Source organism: Podarcis vaucheri, assembly GCF_965113315.1.
Source record: "Podarcis vaucheri genome assembly, chromosome: 9".
NCBI lineage: Eukaryota > Metazoa > Chordata > Lepidosauria > Squamata > Lacertidae > Podarcis > Podarcis vaucheri.
In genome coordinates this window covers 53,472,644-53,490,267 of record NC_138767.1, presented here as the reverse complement: position 1 = coordinate 53,490,267, position 17,624 = coordinate 53,472,644, and the positions used below count along the sequence as shown (strand labels likewise).

General features: G+C 41.0%; 1 protein-coding gene across 2 annotated transcripts in view; it reads left to right on the top strand.

Moving 5' to 3' along the window:
- Window positions 1-17,624, top strand: part of FAT1 (FAT atypical cadherin 1) — a 126,665-nt gene that overhangs the window by 82,616 nt on the left and 26,425 nt on the right. For both annotated transcript variants that reach the window (XR_014223508.1, XM_082237960.1), the window contains exons 10-17: window positions 1,166-5,233; window positions 7,193-7,389; window positions 8,778-8,931; window positions 9,306-9,539; window positions 10,758-11,147; window positions 12,567-12,781; window positions 13,105-13,242; window positions 14,263-14,406. Coding sequence is in view for 1 of the 2 variants with exons in the window: in XM_082237960.1 (XP_082094086.1) it covers window positions 1,166-5,233; window positions 7,193-7,389; window positions 8,778-8,931; window positions 9,306-9,539; window positions 10,758-11,147; window positions 12,567-12,781; window positions 13,105-13,242; window positions 14,263-14,406 (5,540 nt within the window). In the remaining variant the exon portion in view is untranslated. The remainder of the gene's footprint in view (window positions 1-1,165; window positions 5,234-7,192; window positions 7,390-8,777; window positions 8,932-9,305; window positions 9,540-10,757; window positions 11,148-12,566; window positions 12,782-13,104; window positions 13,243-14,262; window positions 14,407-17,624) is intronic.

The following is a 17,624-nucleotide window of genomic DNA, read 5'->3' as shown; positions in this document are numbered from 1 at the left end:
ACATGCCCCCGCTCCTTCTTTATTCAAAAAAAAACATTGTGGGAGGAAATGTTAAAACTTTCCCAGCTTTGTTTTTCTAGTATTCTGCACTGTAAGGCTAAAATGTTAGGGAAGAAATTTGAAGCATATGAAATGAACATTCCTTAAATACTTTCAATAGCTTATAGGATTAGTAATGGGATATTATAAGAATGGTGCTCTGTTTACGACCTTCAGTAAGAAAAAAGATAATATCAACTGCCTACCCAAATACATAATTTAAATGTTTGAAATAAAATCTGTTCATGATGAGGTCATGGTTTTAACAATAACTATTTTTGCTGTGCTTTGTGATTGAAGTGTTAAGAAACAGCAGCCCCTGTTAATTTGTTTTCTTAATTTCTTTGAATTCTTGTGAAGTGTAAAACCCCAGTGTACTTCAGCCTTCATTTTGAAAGGCTTGTTCGTGGTGATTTTCTTAAGCGGTCAAATTTGCAGTTTGTATTTCTCAAATGGAAGTTTTTTTATACAGCACATAAACTCCCATTTTAAGTGGGAGTAATTTGAAAGAGAAAATTCACTGAAGTATCTCATAAAGTGACATTCATGTAATTAAGAGTCACTTAAGACTCATTTAAAGCAGTGTTTTCCATGATTTTAAAGTCTTTTAAAAGTTTAATTGTAGTTCCACATTGCGTATAGTGTTTGTCTGGGTACAAATAAATTATTATTATTATTATTATTATTATTATTATTATTATTATTATTATTATTATTGAATTGTTTAAAGAAATGCCATAAAATTAAAAAGAAGCTCTGTATTAATAGCGTTCATAATCTGAAGTGATAGCATACTTTGGTATAAAATAGGTTATCAGATTTTCTAAATAAAAGTAACCTACTATAGGATATTTATTACAGCATAACAGTTGTGGAAAAGCTGGGTATCCATGTTAGAGTAGACCCACTGAACATAATAGACTTACGACTAACTTAAGAGGTCCCTTGATTTCAAGGGTCTGCTCTGAGTAGTATTCTGTGTCATTAGTTGAATGCAATTTTATTTTTCATTTAAAATATTTCAGCACCTAATATTTTCTACCACTTGAATGTGTGTGTGTAGCTGCTTGCAAATGTACTTCCACTTTTTTCTGACTGTCAATTTTTTGTCTTTCTTTTTTAACAGGGAATATCGGAAATGCTTTTAATATACATCCAATCTTAGGCAGTATTACCACTGCAAAAGAATTGGACCGCAGCAGTCAGAATGAGTACACTCTGATGGTGAAGGCCACGGACAAAGGGAACCCTCCGAAGAGTGAAGTAACATCTGTGCACATTTCAGTCACGATCTCTGATAACGCATCGCCAAAATTCACAATGCGAGAATATTCCACGGAAATAAGTGAAGGCAGCAGCATTGGCTGTTTCATTGGAATGGTCACCGCATTCAGCCAGTCATCTGTAGTTTATGAGATAAAAGATGGTAATATAGGTGATGTCTTCACTATCAACCCAAATTCTGGTGTCATCACCTCTCAGAAGACACTTGATTATGAAATGTTGCCTTTTTATAGTCTGACTGTACAGGCAACCAACATGGCTGGCCAGTCCACAAACACTACTGTATTGGTGCATCTTCAAGACGAGAACGATAATGCACCAGCTTTTACGCAAGCAGAATACACAGGACTCATCAGCGAATCGGCTTCTGTTAACAGTGTGGTTCTGACAGACAGGAACGTTCCATTAGTAATACGTGCCACAGATGGTGACAAAGAAACAAACGCTTTGCTCGTCTATCAGATTGTTGAGCCATCTGCCCACAAGTACTTTGCCATCGATTCTAGTACAGGAGCCATTCGTACAGTAATGAGTTTGGACTATGAAGAGACAAGTATATTTCGCTTTTCAGTGAACGTGTACGACATGGGGACGCCCCGCTTATTTGCAGAATACGCAGCCAATGTTACCATTTACGTCATTGACATCAACGATTGCCCTCCTGTGTTCTCTAAAGATCTGTACGAAGCAACTGTTTTGGTACCAACCTATAAAGGAGTGAAAGTTGTTACGGTCAATGCCACGGATGCTGATTCAGAGGTCTTTTCACAACTAATGTACTCTATCACTGAAGGAAACATTGGAGAAAAATTTTCGATCGATTCCAAGACTGGGCAGATAACCGTACAAAACACGAGTCAGTTAAGAAGCAGATATGAATTGACGGTCAGAGCCTCTGATGGCCGGTTTTCAAGCACCACCTCTGTAAAAATTAATGTGAAAGAGAGCAAGGCAAGTCCGCTAAAGTTCACGCAGAGTTCCTACAATGCTGTGGTCCAAGAGAATTCCACAGAGGCGAAAACAATAGCTGTTATCACTGCTATAGGGAGTCAAATAAATGAGCCTTTGTTTTATCATATTCTAAACCCAGACATTAGGTTTAAAATTAGCTACACTTCAGGAGTCCTTTCAACTACCGGAATACCGTTTGATCGTGAGCTGCAGGAATCTTTTGATATTGTTGTGGAAGTGACTGCAGAGCATAAGCCATCCCTAATTGCACATGTTGTGGTAAAGGTCACTGTAGAAGACACGAATGATAATGCCCCTGTTTTTGTCAACCTTCCTTATTATGCCACCGTTAAAATAGATACTGAAGTGGGCCAAGTTATTCGGTGTGTCACTGCTGTGGATAAAGACATTGGCAGAAATGGACAAGTGCACTATTACCTCAAGGAACACTATGGCCACTTCCAGATAGGAGATGCTGGCGAAATCTCTCTCAAGAAACAGTTTGACCCAGACACACTAAATAAAGAATATCTCCTCACTGTGGTTGCAAAGGATGGCGGAGAGCCGAGTTTTTCTGCTGAAGTGACAGTCCCTATCACAGTTGTGAATAAAGCCATGCCAGTATTTGAAAGAGCTTTCTACAGTGCAGAGATACCAGAAAACATCCAAATCCATAGTCCTGTTGTACATGTGCAAGCAAACAGCCCAGAAGGGCTCAAAGTGTTTTATAGCATCACAGATGGAGACCCTTTCAGTCAGTTTTCTATAAACTTTAACACAGGAGTTATCAATACTTTTGCCCCTCTAGATTTTGAGTCCCACCCTGCCTACAAACTGAGCGTGCGTGCAACTGATTCCTTGACTGGAGCCCATGCCGAGGTGTTTGTTGACATAATAGTCGAAGACATCAACGATAATCCTCCCGTCTTTACAGAGCAGTTTTATGTCACCACCCTTTCTGAGGCTTCGGTAATTGGAACATCTGTTGTACAAGTCAGGGCTACAGACGCTGATTCTGGAGCAAACAGAGGGATTTCTTATCACTTGGTACAAAACAACAGCGAGGGCTATGATTATTTTCACATAGATAGTAGCACTGGGCTCATTCTGACAGCAAGGGGTTTGGATTATGAACAGATTCAGCATCACACATTGCTAGTAAGAGCAATAGACAGCGGAATGCCTCCACTGAGCACGGACATTATTGTAAGCGTTGATGTAACAGACCTGAATGATAACCCACCAGTCTTTAACCAGCTGCTTTATGAAGCTAACATCAGTGAATTGGCTCCCCGCGGGCACTTTGTAACTTGTGTAAAGGCCTCCGATGCGGACAGTTCAGATACAGAGAAGCTGGAGTATTCCATATTAACAGGCAATGATCATATGAATTTTGCAATCAACAGCAAAACGGGGGTCATCACCCTTTCAAACTTGCACAAACAGTCTCTGAAGCCCATTTACCGTCTTAATGTCTCTGTTTCTGATGGGGTCTTCAGAAGTTCCGCTCAGGTGCTCATAAATGTTATTGCAGCCAATTTGCACAGCCCTGTTTTTGGTCAGAATGAATATGAAGTGGAACTAGCCGAGAATGCTCCATTGCATACCCTGGTGACAGAAGTCAAAGCAACAGACAAAGATACTGGCAGCTATGGATACATCACTTACCATATTGTGAATGATTTTGCAAAAGATAGGTTTTATACTAATGAAAGGGGGCAGATATTTACTCTGGAAAAGCTTGATCGCGAAACTCAAGCTGAAAAAGTAATCTTCATTAGGTTAATGGCCAAGGATTCTGGCGGGAAAGTGGCTTTTTGCAGCATCAATGTAATACTTACTGACGTTAATGATAATTCCCCTTTGTTCCGAGCAACGGAATATGAAGTAAACATCGGGTCTAATGTTCCAAAAGGCACATCTGTCATCAAGGTTTTAGCTTCGGATGCTGATGAAGGCACCAATGCAGACATCACCTATACAATCGAAGCCGATTCTGAAAATGTTCAGGAGAATTTAGAAATCGATCACTTGACAGGCGTAATAACCACAAAAGAAAGTTTAATTGGTTTAGAAAATGAGTTTCTCACTTTCTTTGTCAGAGCGCAGGATGGTGGATCCCCCAAAAAGGATTCCAGGGTTCCTCTCTATGTTAGAATACTCCCCCCTGAAGTATCTCTGCCAAAATTTTCAGAACCATTTTATTCTTACACACTTTCTGAAGATACTCCGATTGGAACGGAGATTGACATTGTACGAGCAGAGCACACACAGCCGTTGCTGTACACCCTTGTTAAGGGGAATGCTCCTGAAAGCAACAGAGATGATTTTTTTGTGATAGACAAGCAGAACGGAAGGCTGAAACTTGAAAAGAGCCTTGATCACGAGACAACTAAGTGGTACCAGTTCTCAGTGCTAGCATACTATTTAAATGAAGAATACAGAGTTGTTTCCTCTGTTGACATAAGCATTCAAATAAAAGACGCAAATGACCACAAACCAATCTTAGAATCCGATCCGTATGAAGCGTACATTGTGGAAAACATGCCAGCAGGAACAAAAGTCATACAAGTGAAAGCACTTGACCAGGATTCGGGGATGAATGGGCAGGTAACGTACAGGCTAGAGACAGCCCAAGATACTGACATCACAGAGTCTTTTGCCATAAACATGGAAACAGGTTGGATTACTACACTGAGAGAGCTTGACCACGAAAAGCAGGACAAGTACAGAATTACTGTGGTGGCATCTGATCGTGCTGAGAAAATGCAGTTGTCATCCTCTGCGATTGTTGAAGTTTCCGTGACTGACGTGAATGACAACCCTCCTCGCTTCACTGCAGAGATCTATAAAGGGACAGTCAGTGAAGATGACCCAACTGGAGGAGTCGTTGCTATTTTAAGCACCACGGACACTGATTCAGAAGATGCTAACAGACAGGTCAACTATTTTATTACAGGTAAACCTTTAGAAATGGTGACAAAATTATTTGGCTCTAGATAATTTTAAATATATATAATGTTTCTACAATTTTAAGTCTATAGTTTCCCTTCTCCATTTATTTATGAGATTCACTGTCATATTCCCCATACATGTATTGTTCCTTAAGGTGTCTCCGTAAGAGCTGAGACAAATTGATGAACCACAGCACAGAAGCATTGCTTTAGTGTAGAATCACCTGCTGCAAGAAACACAGGGCTGTCACTGAAAATGGCACCCCTATATCAAGTTTTGTCTTCATGCTGTGCTTTTGCCCACGCTCACATCACTGGCAATCAAAGAGAAATGCACAGTGTGTTGACATAAGGACTTTGGGGATGCAGAAAACATAACATTTTACAAGAAGTTACAGAAAGGGGAGACTTGAAATAGCGCCGTCATTTTGGGTGACACTGTCATGTATCTTACAATGTGGCAACCTGAATTTCTCCAACATGTGTTGTCTGCTTGGTTGATAGCCTTAGCACACATCGAGCACTGTTATTCGCATACGTATTTGCATCATTTTATTCTCATGCTGCCTTTCCATAGTTAAAACCATGCTCAAAGCTTCTTGCAACATGAAAAACAACATACAATTACAAATACAGTGGTGCCCCGCAAGACGAATGCCTCACAATACAAAAAACTCGCTAGACGAAAGTTTTTTCCGTTCGCGATTTGCCTCGCAAGACGAATTTCCCCTATGGGCTTGCTTCGCAAGACGAAAACGTCTCGCGACTTTTTTTCTTTGACTAAAAACAAAGACATGTTTTGTTTATAAAGTTAATTTATTTTCCCTTAAATTTTTGAACTGCTCTTTACAGTATGTGTGACTTTAAAGAGCAGTTAATAAACTGTTGTTGTACCAAATTTGGCTTTGTTTGGACTTTTTTTGACCATAGGAACGCATTAATTGATTTTCAATGCATTCCTATGGGATTTCGTGCTTCGCAAGACGAAAAATTCGCTAGATGACAAAAATTGCGGAACGAATTAATTTCGTCTTGCGGGGCACCACTGTATAACAAAAGCAGTTGCAAACTACAATTTAAACACATCAAAAAGCACACAACCAAATTGAAACAATTTCCACGTAAATAATAAGATCTAAACACAGAGATACAACAAATTAGCATCGGTAACTGCAACAACCCTCCCTCCCAACAAAAACAACAAACCTATATAATAATCCAAGCCAATATAAAGTTATAATTTCTTGGGCACAGTTGTATAATTGCTACATGAATTGTATACCCAAAAAAGTAGGAAGCATGAAAAAAATATAGTTCTTTTTATGTATGTTATGTATTTTGCAATGCTGTTTTTATTTGCAAAATTGCTAGTAATTGACTGCAAGTTCAGGGTGTGTGTGTTGGGGGGAGAGACACAACAACTCTCCAAAATATGGCTTTTGTGTAGCAACAAGCTGTATACCTGCTGTTGCATATCTCATTCCCTTCCCACAAAACATGTCAGAGCTGAGGGCATTGGTTATGAGTTTCCCACAAGTAACAGTGGCAACCAGTTTGCTACTTACAGGATGAATCAGAAACAGTGTTGGTGTGAATACCAGTAATTGGCAAACATGGTGGGAAGACAGTGTTGTGTTCAGGTCTGGCTTGTGCACTTTCCATGGAAGCATCTGGTTGTTGTGAAAACAAGATGCTAGGCTGGAGGGGCAGTTTGGTCTGATCCAGCGCAGATCTTTGTATGCAAAGATTGGAATTATGGAATGCAGTCTTTGCTCTCCTGAGGTTTTTATTACCAAAGTAGCAGTAATACTTTCTAAATATTATGAAAATTATTGCATTTATTGCTAAATAAATTTATTGCATTTATTGTAAATATTATGAATTTTATTGCAGGTCTTTTCCCTTCACCCCTATAATGACGTTTTCCCATTTCTGATTTGAATTGCCTTCTATCGTTTGTCTAGGAGGCGATCCATTGGGACAGTTTGCTGTAGAAAATATTGAGAATGATTGGAAAGTATATGTCCGAAAACCTCTGGACAGAGAAGTAAAGGATAATTATCTTCTGAATATCACCGCTACTGATGGGATGTTCACAACAAAAGCTGTGGTGGAAGTGAAGGTCCTTGATTCGAATGACAACAGCCCTGTTTGTGAAAAGGTACTAGCATGGGGTTTTCATGCACACATTTGCTTTCAGACTCAAATAAATACATTCTACATTTGGAAAATAATTTATTAAATAATTACTTTGGAAAAGGGAAGTTGGGAAAAATTCCACTGCTCATCCTTGAAAGCTTTTAGTAACCTCTGCTTGTCAGTACATACCGGTGTTAATTATTTGCGGTTATGTGGAATATCTAGAAAACAGAAACAATATTTTGCTATTAATTATATATTAATTAGATTTCAACATTACCAAAGATCGCAGGGAGGTTTGCAATATAAAAACACAATAATATATATAGCATAAATAACAAACAAAAACAATACCTTTTCCCCAGCTTAAAAGGCCATAGATGGTTTAATCATAGCTGTCAACTTTCAGATTTGAAAATAAGGGATCAGAAGCCTCCCCTGTCCTGGGGATATTCTATGGGATATCTAACAATCCGGGGTAGCAGCAGGAAGCAGCGGGAAACGGCGCTGGAATAAGGGGATTTCCCTCCCAAAAAGGGAAGATTGACAGCTATGGGTTTAATTAGCCAAAGGTCTGGGAGTAGAGGAATGTTTTTGCCTGGTGCCTAAAGATATATAACAAAGGGGCCAGGTGAGCCTCTCTAGGGAAAGCATTGGGGAGCCACCAACAAAATACCTGTTCTCGTGTCCCCCTCCCCCCGACCTCACACGAAGGGCCTCTGAATGCAGGGTCCAGGTTAGTTCAGATGGGGAGAGGCAGTTCTTGAAGTATGCCGGTCCTGAGCTGTTTAAGGCTTTGTAGTTCAAAACTTTGAGTCAAGCTGCCTTCTAGTTAACGGACGCTTCCATGGCCTAGTCCCTACCACAGGGTGCTACGTAAAAGCCACACTTTCCTTGTGTCACTTCATAAACTTTTTGGACTTAATGTTATAAACAGGCCCAAGGAAATTGATTTAATCCTCCACTAAAAAACCCAGTGAAAAACTTGACAGTGAAATACAGTGAAGTGAGAGAATCAGAAGTACAATGGTACTTTGGTTTAAGAACTTAATCTGTTGCGGAAGTCACTTCTTAAACCAAAGCGTTCTTAAACCAAGGCATGCTTTCCCATAGCAGTGGGGGACTCAATTTACAAATGGAACACACTCAACAGGAAGCAGAACATGTTCTTATTCCAAGGCAAAGTTCACAAACCCAAACAGCTACTTCCAGGTTTGCAGCATTCTTAACCCAAGTTGTTCATAAACTAAGCTGTTCTTACACCAAGGTACCACTGTACAATATATTTTCATGTTTTGTGTTGCACGTTTCAAAAGCTTTTAATATCTAATCTTAATGATGCAATCTCTGTAGTGTCCAGATCTAGTTCCCTTAATGCGCTTTTTCAATGCTCCTCTTAAAAACTTTTAGGCATTGTACACGGAGTCTGTCTCAGAAGATTCCCTGCCTGGCAAACTCATCATGCAGGTCTCAGCCACAGATGCAGATATTCGTTCCAACGCAGAAATAACTTACACATTACACGGTCCTGGAGCAGAAGATTTCATGCTTAGTCCAGAAACAGGTAATATTCAGAAGATATTATAAGCTGTGCCACTATTTCTTCTGAAAGTTTGATTGATCAGTGCCCTATCCTCCCTGACCATACGAGCTGGTGAAAGTTGTAGCTGGAAACATCGGGAAGGCAGCGGATTGCAGAAAACTGCCTTACAAAACAATAATCTTCTTAAGTGCTGAAAAGATTGACATTTTGTTTGAGACAAGTTAGCAGTGTGCAGCTATCTTTAAATGTCAGATATCACTGCTGAATTATGCCACATGGGGAATTTTGTTCTTTAAAAGACTGCTCAACTCAAACGTTTCCAGATCTTTGTGGGATGCTCAGTTCTTGTTTTTAAAGCCCTTTATTTGCTTTGTTTTTATCACTTCCATGCACAGGTGAGCTGAAAACACTCGGGGCACTTGACCGTGAGCAGAAAGCAGTATATACTCTTATGGTCAAGGCGTCAGATGGAGGAGGAAGGTTTTGCCAGGCTAAAATTATTCTGAATATAGAAGATATGAATGATAACACCCCAGAGTTCACAGCAGACCCATACTCCATCACAGTATTTGAGAACACGGAGGTGAAAACTCTGTTGACAAGAGTGCAAGCTACAGATGCTGATGCAGGTAAAATTTATTGAGTTGCATTTTTAATGCAACACTAATGCTGAAATCTAAATGATATTTGTTAGTTTGCTTTTCATATTTTCAGCCCTCCTTTTCTCAGATTGTGCTTCATAAAACACACACACATGCCAAACATGCTAAATTTTGATTGCTTAATCCTGGTTGTAAATGTGCAAAACAAATTCTGCATTTGTGGTGCAGCTACTGTTTCTCTCCCTCCCTCCCTTCCTCCTCTCCCATTCTCCCTCCTTGCGATTCGATCATGTTGCTTACCCAGTGTTCAGAATTTGCTGCTATGGGTTGTGTGCTTTTCAACTCTGGGGTTCCTTGATGTGACTGCTGCAAGGGAGTGGTAGATGTGCTCTTGATCATGCGCCAGGTTCCATAAGGCAAAAGTTAGACTCTGCACTTGCCTGTTGGGCTGCCTGTGCAAATAGTGTACCCTAAACTGCACCCCAGAGAATTGCACACCTCCAGCACTTGTGGATTCAGTCTGTGGCCTCTTCCTCATTAGCTCTGCCTGCCTCCTCAATCTCACATTCTAGCTTTCTTAAGCACTTAAGCTGCTGATTTGCATTTGGCCCTGTCCCCCTCCTCTCTGCCCCAGGCAACACCAAATCAATTTGGTGAGGCTCATTTGTTAAGCAGAGCTGGCAATATCAGAAAGGAAGGAAGGTCGAAAAGGGAAGTGCCAGCCAAAGAAAACTCCACTAGAAAGGTGGGGGAGCAGGGGAAGTGTGTTCTCTATAAAGGGTTTGCCCCAGTTGTATTGAATCAGCAGCTCTCAAAGCTTCCTTTATTCACCTTTCCCAGCAGGTTCTGTTCCTCAGTTGGCATTTCTATTCTTCAGTAATCTGTTGTCTCATATCTTTATCCCATTTCTTTTTGATGCCCACCTCTGTATTGGATCAGGACATACACTTCATAATACAGTCATCTTTCCCCTGGGAATGCTTTTGTGGATACCTGGTACTCAGAGTGGGGGCACTCCTTAGGACTCCTTAGTCACAAATCAAACTTTAGTGCAGTTCTTTGTATGGTGTGTAATCACAATTGAGCCAAAACATATGGATGATTGCATGTTCCTCGTCTTTTCCCATCTTACACAGTTCATTTTCCACCTTACACAGTTCGTTTGTTCAGGGTTGTTGCTGAAGAAATGCGTTTTAGAATGCTACTAAGAACTTCGTTATGTTCTCTGTTTCCTTTTAATCATAGGATTAAATCGAAAGATTCACTACTCCCTGATAAATTCCGCAGATGGGCAGTTTTCTATTGATGAATTCTCTGGAATTGTTCGGTTGGAAAAGCCTTTGGATCGGGAGTTACACGCTGTGTATTCTCTGACTTTGAAAGCTGAGGATGAAGGTTCCCCAAGAAGGCTGTCTTCTGTTGGCACCCTTGTTATTTCTGTTCTGGATATAAATGATAACCCACCTGTCTTTGAGTACAAAGAGTACAGTGCAACTGTATCAGAAGACACAGTGGTTGGAATGGAGGTTCTTCAGGTCTATGCTGCTAGCCGGGACATCGAAGCTAATGCCGAAATCACCTATTCTATCATTAGTGGAAATGAACATGGGAAATTCAGTATTGATTCAAAAACAGGTAAACATTTGCAGCAGGGAAAATAATCAGATTTGGTAACCCAAACTTAGTATTCCCCTCACCAAATAATGTGTCTTCTTAAAACAACTGATTCAATGAGCTTAACTTACACATTGCTCATATTCTATTTATTTAAAGAACCTGTAGAAGATAGAAAATAAGTGTCAGGGAACTGCCATCGGAGGGACAGGTGGTGGAAGGGCTCACGGAGGTTGGGAGAGACCCAGCAGCTGAAGCAGGAACCAGGAGGGGGAGAGGTGGGTCTCTGAGGGAAAGTGAGCAAGAGGGATGGCTCAGGGACACTTCCAGCGAGAACAGTGGGGAGGTTTCTGGACCTCCCATAGGGAGACCCACTCCTCGCCGGAAACTGTCACGCCGTGAGTTCAGAAGACGTGTTTCCGTTAAGGAGCTTTTATGTTGGAAGCGATTCCGAAAGCAACCACTGTCGGAATCTGCCAGTGACTAGAGGAGCCATGTTTGAGGGGCTGCGTCACAGACAGAGGTTTGTGGACTTGAGCAAACTCTGAGGGACTACGATTTTACGCACAAGCAGCTCATCATCCCATCACAATAAGTAAAATAGTAAAAAGTTTTGGAAAATGGTTATTACACTGTAACACTAGTTTTCAGTTGAGTTTTTATTTTTTTATTTCTTTGCATGCTCCCCGAGGTAAGGGTGTTTTTCTTTTCTTTGTGGAAAAAGATGCAAGTCCAAAATGCAATAAGCTTCATGTTTATGAAAGATATTTATGTGCTCAATTTATTTGCTTGCATAAACCCTGAATTGTGATATATATTTAATTAAATTTTTTTTAAGGCAGTAATGGTGGGTGTTTTGTTCATGAGTAAATACTCTGTACCGTTGTTGGAATCTGTCTGTCTTGAGAGACCTTCGGGGGGTAAAGCCAAACCACTGGAGAGTTACAGCGCCTGCTGTGGCTGTAGAGACTGGTATGGCAGAAACATGTTTTATTTTAAGTGGGGCAGATGAAGGTGTCCAGTTTTGCTGCTACAGGTGCACCAGGGTGTTTCTTCCCTCTGCGCTCTTCCTAGCAGTCATTCCTCCAACGTTCACTAAGTCATCATATATCCAGACTTCTAAGGACAAACACCACGAACAAGGAATGCAGCCAATTATGGGCATTGCTGTGCTACTTCCATAGAGGATGTATGCAAACCGATCTGACTTGCCTTCATTTCCATGAGTCAAATTTCCAGCTATTTTGCTTGCTCCGCAAAGCAAAGAGTTTCAGCAGTGCATTATGATAGGCACAAAAGACATTTGAAAGCGCAGAAGCAGCCGCTGACCCTCAAATTACTTACTGAGTAATTTTGAAAGTTCCCTTTGTTGCCATATTTCCCTTAGTAGAAAAGTGTCCTGACTTGTGGTTGGTTTGTTTGTTTGTTTTTCCCTTGTAGGTGCTATTTTTATTATTGGAAGCCTTGATTATGAGAGCTCCCCAGAGTATTATCTGACAGTGGAAGCCACAGATGGAGGGACACCTTCCTTGAGTGATGTTGTGACAGTAAATATAAATGTAACAGATATCAATGACAACACTCCTGCATTCAGTCAAGACACTTACACAGCAGTAATCAGTGAAGACGCTGAAGTTGAACAATCGGTTATTACAGTATGTAATTCAATTTCCCTCATCCCCTGCCATTTTTTGTGTGTGTATGATAAAGAGAGCGCATGCACATGTGTAGATTTATGGAATAAAAATCTATATGGAAAGCCTAAAATTCTTTAGTGAAAATTGTAAAACGTTCTGTATCGCAAATGCATTTTCCATGATATGAAATGCAAAATAATTCAGCTGACAGTTGTGCATTTTGAACATTGCATTTTTCATTGAGTCTGTAGTGTGCTAAACCAAAATTGGTGAGATTTTGAAAGTGTACCCCTTGTCTATTACCTTGACTTGTTTTTAAATGGGAACTTGATTCCCTCTAGGTTATGGCAGCAGATCCTGATGGGCCTTTGAACAACCACATTCGCTACACAATTATAGATGGCAACCAAGGGAGCCCTTTCACAATTGACCCCACCTTGGGTGAAGTTAAGGTGGCAAAACCTCTTGACAGAGAGAAGGTAAGCTGCTACGTTTTGAGATTCAAGGTATGGCTTTCCAAGTGTAAGAGAGTGGCATGATCTCCATTTGTTCTATGGGGTTTTTAAATGGATAATCTTTAGAAAAGCTTGGGGAAAAGACCTGAGTGTGCCAGAGAGAGGAAAGATCTGCTTATTGCTGGTTATTCTCTCAAAGCAGTTCTTAAGTTGGGGGAAGGGATTGCGCAAGTCTCAAGCCTATCTGGAAATCAGAACTTCTGCTTTTGGAGCCCTTCTTATCAATTCTGCTGTTTGTAGATGTCATCCATAATTGTCGCTGATAATGCCAACAGCAGTTAAGTAGTATTGGTTTTGCATTTGGCAGTTTTGTAACGACAGTAAATAAAAGTGTATATGAGGCAGCAGATGCGAACAGGGCATTTCACTACAGAAGATTATAGCAGGAGGTGCAGTACTTATGAAAGTAATTTGACTCCGATACCATGAGTCCATGTCTCCTAAACTATGGTTTGCAGGGTTAGGATTGTGTTTTGTCTTCCATTCTCCTTTCTCCCCTCCCTCCTTTCCTCACATGTGGGTTTCCTTCTCCACATCCTAGTTGTCTCCTACCATATTTTGCTGTGACAACAGAATTGACAAATTGCAATTAGGATCTTTATTGCTGTTGCATAAACCAAGGTTTGTAATCTTGCTTCAAATCATAGTTTGGAAGCAAGGTGGTAACTTTGGTTTTCTGATTTGGACATCTCTAGGAAATAATGGAGGGAATGTGTAAAAAGAGCATAGGAGACTGTATCATGTTGTTTTTTTAGTCTGGTTTAGAGAATTGGGTTCATGATAGGATAGCAGAGATGATGTGCAGATAATGTCTAAACAGTGAATGTGTGATGACAACAAGCACTCTCACTGTATAAGATCCCAGATAGACCATACAAAATGCTATAATGCAACAGCAATAAGAATATGTATGTTCTAATATTGTTTAATTTCTTTTTTTAATTGCCTATTTTTCTTAATATCTCCATGTGCTTCACTCTTAAGGTTTCTGGTTACACTCTGACAGTTCAAGCATCTGACAATGGAAACCCGCCTAGAGTCAACACAACTACAGTTAATATTGATGTATCTGATATAAATGACAACCCACCAGTGTTTTCCAAGGAGAACTACAGCATCATTATCCAGGTAATTTATATATCACATAGAGAACAGACACGCTAATGGGAAACACAGTTGTGTGGATTGTCAGGGAGAGGACCACACCTTGGTCATTGCCACCAAGGTCCTGGACAGTGCTTTTTTCTCTGGGGGTACTTCAGGGTATGCAGTACTGTGACCTTTTTTCTTGAAGAAAGGCACTGGTCCTGTAGTATATTAAAATGTTAATATTTTTATTTGTTTGAAGTTTTGGAGCTGATAATACTGGTAATGGTAAGCAAAATTTGGCTTGGCTTACTAGCCAGACCACTTGCATCATCACTGAACCCTCTGTGCCTTGGTTCCCACAGCTGGTACAGCTAATTCAAGGAAGGAATAAGTGTTTGTCCTTTTGGTGGGGTTTTGAAGACAGAGCAAGCAGCACCTCTCTGTTGCTGTGTCCTACAAAAGTCCGGTGAGAAGGGGAAGAAACCACCCCTCTGCTCCCCAGAAGGAGTATTTTTTAAATTTCCTTTCTGTGGGGGTTTGGCAGGAAGCAAAAGAGGTAAGTCGAAGCTGGTGCCTTTTGCCAAAGCACAGCTTCTGGGGATGGAAGCTATCTCCCACCCCTACTGCTGCCACCATTTTCTACAGAGGAAAGAAGAGATCATATTGTTCTTACTAGTTGAGCAGGAAAGTGCCAGCCATGCCTTCCATCTTCCTCCTGCAAGAAAAGCTAATGGGAGGAGGGAAAGAAATTGCTGCTGCTTTTCTCCATGGGGAATGGGTATTAAAGGAGGTGGCCTTCTTCTCTTCCCATTAGGTTTTTGCAAGAGGCAGCAACAAGGCACAGCTGCTGTTTTCTGCAAAAGACCGTGCTTTTGAGCAAAATTGTTTTTCATTTCCTTCCCATTCTTTCCCCCCATGCTGCGCACTGGACTTTGGGAGCATGGACTTGTAAAATGTCTCCCCACTGCCTCCTGAAAAGAAAAAGAAAAAACAGGAAGGGAAATAAATTACCCCATGTTGCAGCGCCGGAGAAGAAAGAGGGTATTTTTTCCCTCCCTGTTCCTTACAGTTTTGTGCAGGATGTTACAGCATGGCGCTGCTGGTACTTTTTTACAAAAGCCCAACTTTTGGGAGAGAAAATGCCTTTGCTTTCCTCCCTGAGCCACAGGGGAGGGCAAGAAAGTTGTGTTTCCAAAAGCAGGGCATAGGCGCACACCACATCGTGGAGGGTTACTGTCTTACAGTAAGCAGCTTTATTGAATCGTCCATATTACGAAAAGCACATCATTGATTCCGTAATGTTGATTTGCTGGAAAGCAGTAGTTAGCGAGTAATCAAGAGTGGCAATTGTTAACAATTTGCAGGGGCCTTGTGTGGTGATCAAAATAGGCACCCTTCGATTAGTTTGTTAACAGCCTTGTGTTTACTCCCAAATCTAAACCGATGCACCAAGAAGCAAGTTTGTACAGTCTCATCTGAAGGCTGGAATTGGAATGGGAAGGAATCTTGGATTTTCCATTACTCACTGACCAACAATGATGTGTAGATGCACTTTAAAAGGAGAGAGCTGGTAGTGTTGATTGAGCTGAAGAACAGCAGAGAGATGTTGGCGAATGTGCTCTTATAAATGGTTTGGGGTTTTTTTAAAAAAGGTACACAGAGAGTTTATTGTGCAGTAGGCTAGGAAAGGAACAGCTTGGTGGAGTTGAATCCAGTTTGCCCAACGTATCCATTCCTCTTATAATAATGCAACACAGTACAATGCTGAATCTTTGATTTCAACATGGCAAAAATCAGTCACAGAAGCAGAGGTTCTAATTGTGCCAACATGACCGAGTCTATTGCCTCGGACACGATAGGGTTACAGCATAAATGTATGAACCAGACAAAGAATGGGAGACAGTGAGCTTTGTCCTCCTTTTAACCAGATAGGAAGTGGAATGACAGAGAGATTAAGAGATTTACTTCACAAGAAGGTTACAACACAGGCAGGAAGTAATCCTGGATCTTTTAGCTCTCAGCTGTTTTACACATAAGAATTGTCCTAATGGGTCAGCTCAGTATCTCATTCTGCTCTCCAGACTACCTCAGCAGCGGCCGTTTTAGAGAAATTGCAGCAGTGTTACGTCCCAACTGTGGAGTGAATCAACTATTCCCATGCATTTATTCCCCTTTCATTTTCTCTTTTATGTGCCTGCCATGGCCTCTCATAGGTTCTAGGCACAGAGATTGAGATAAGTCATAGAGCCTCATAGAATTATAGAGTTTGAAGGGACCATAGGTCCAGTCATGGCCGACTCTGGGGTTGCGGCGCTCATCTTGCTTTATTGGCCAAGGGAGCTGGCATACAGCTTCCGGGTCATGTGGCCAGCATGACTAAGCCACTTCTGGCAAACCAGAGCAGTGCATGGAAACGCCGTTTATCTTCCTGCAGGAGCGGTACTTATTTATCTACTTGCACTTTGATGTGCTTTTGAACTGCTAGGTTGGCAGGAGCAGGGACTGAGCAACGGGAGCTCACCCCATCGTGGGGATTCAAACTGCCAACCTTCTGACCGGCAAGCCCTAGGCTCTGTGGTTTAACCCACAGTGCCACCTGCGCCCACTGAAGGGACTATAAGGATCATCTAGCCCAAACTCCTGCAATGCAGGAATCTTCTGCCCAGTGTGGGTCTTCAACCCACAACTCTGAGATTAAGAGAATCATGCTCTACCAGCTGAGCTACCCTAGTAGGTCTAAGTACCCTAAAAAATCCCTTTCCTCAGGAAATCTGAAGTAGGCTCTTAAAGCAGAATTTAAGTTTCCTAGGGACAGGCATTGGGTTTGTATTTTATTCAGAGGAGACCTAATGGACAGGACTAACTTAAAGTTCATTGATCTTAATGGATCTACTCTGGGTAAATGTTAATTGAATACAGCCTGTTGTGTTTTTTCAGATAATATTATCTACCTGGTCATTTAGAAGATGCTAGTATCACCTATTAATCAGAAAGAAATTGCAGGGAAAGTGGAAAGTTAAGATGTCCTTTTTTTTCTTCAAGTCAGTAAATTGGTTTGCTCTGTTTCTCCAGGGTGTCTTTTCCTGATGGCTCGATGGTACTTAGTGGCATTCAGCATATAACCGAGCCAGGTTATGTAATGTGAAAGGAAAAGCCAATGTCTGTCTAAAAAACCTGATATTCTGTTCTCTCTACCCTTTTTTATATTGGTGTGCCTCTTCTTCTGTTCTCTGGTGTTCCTTTCTCTAAGAAAGAGA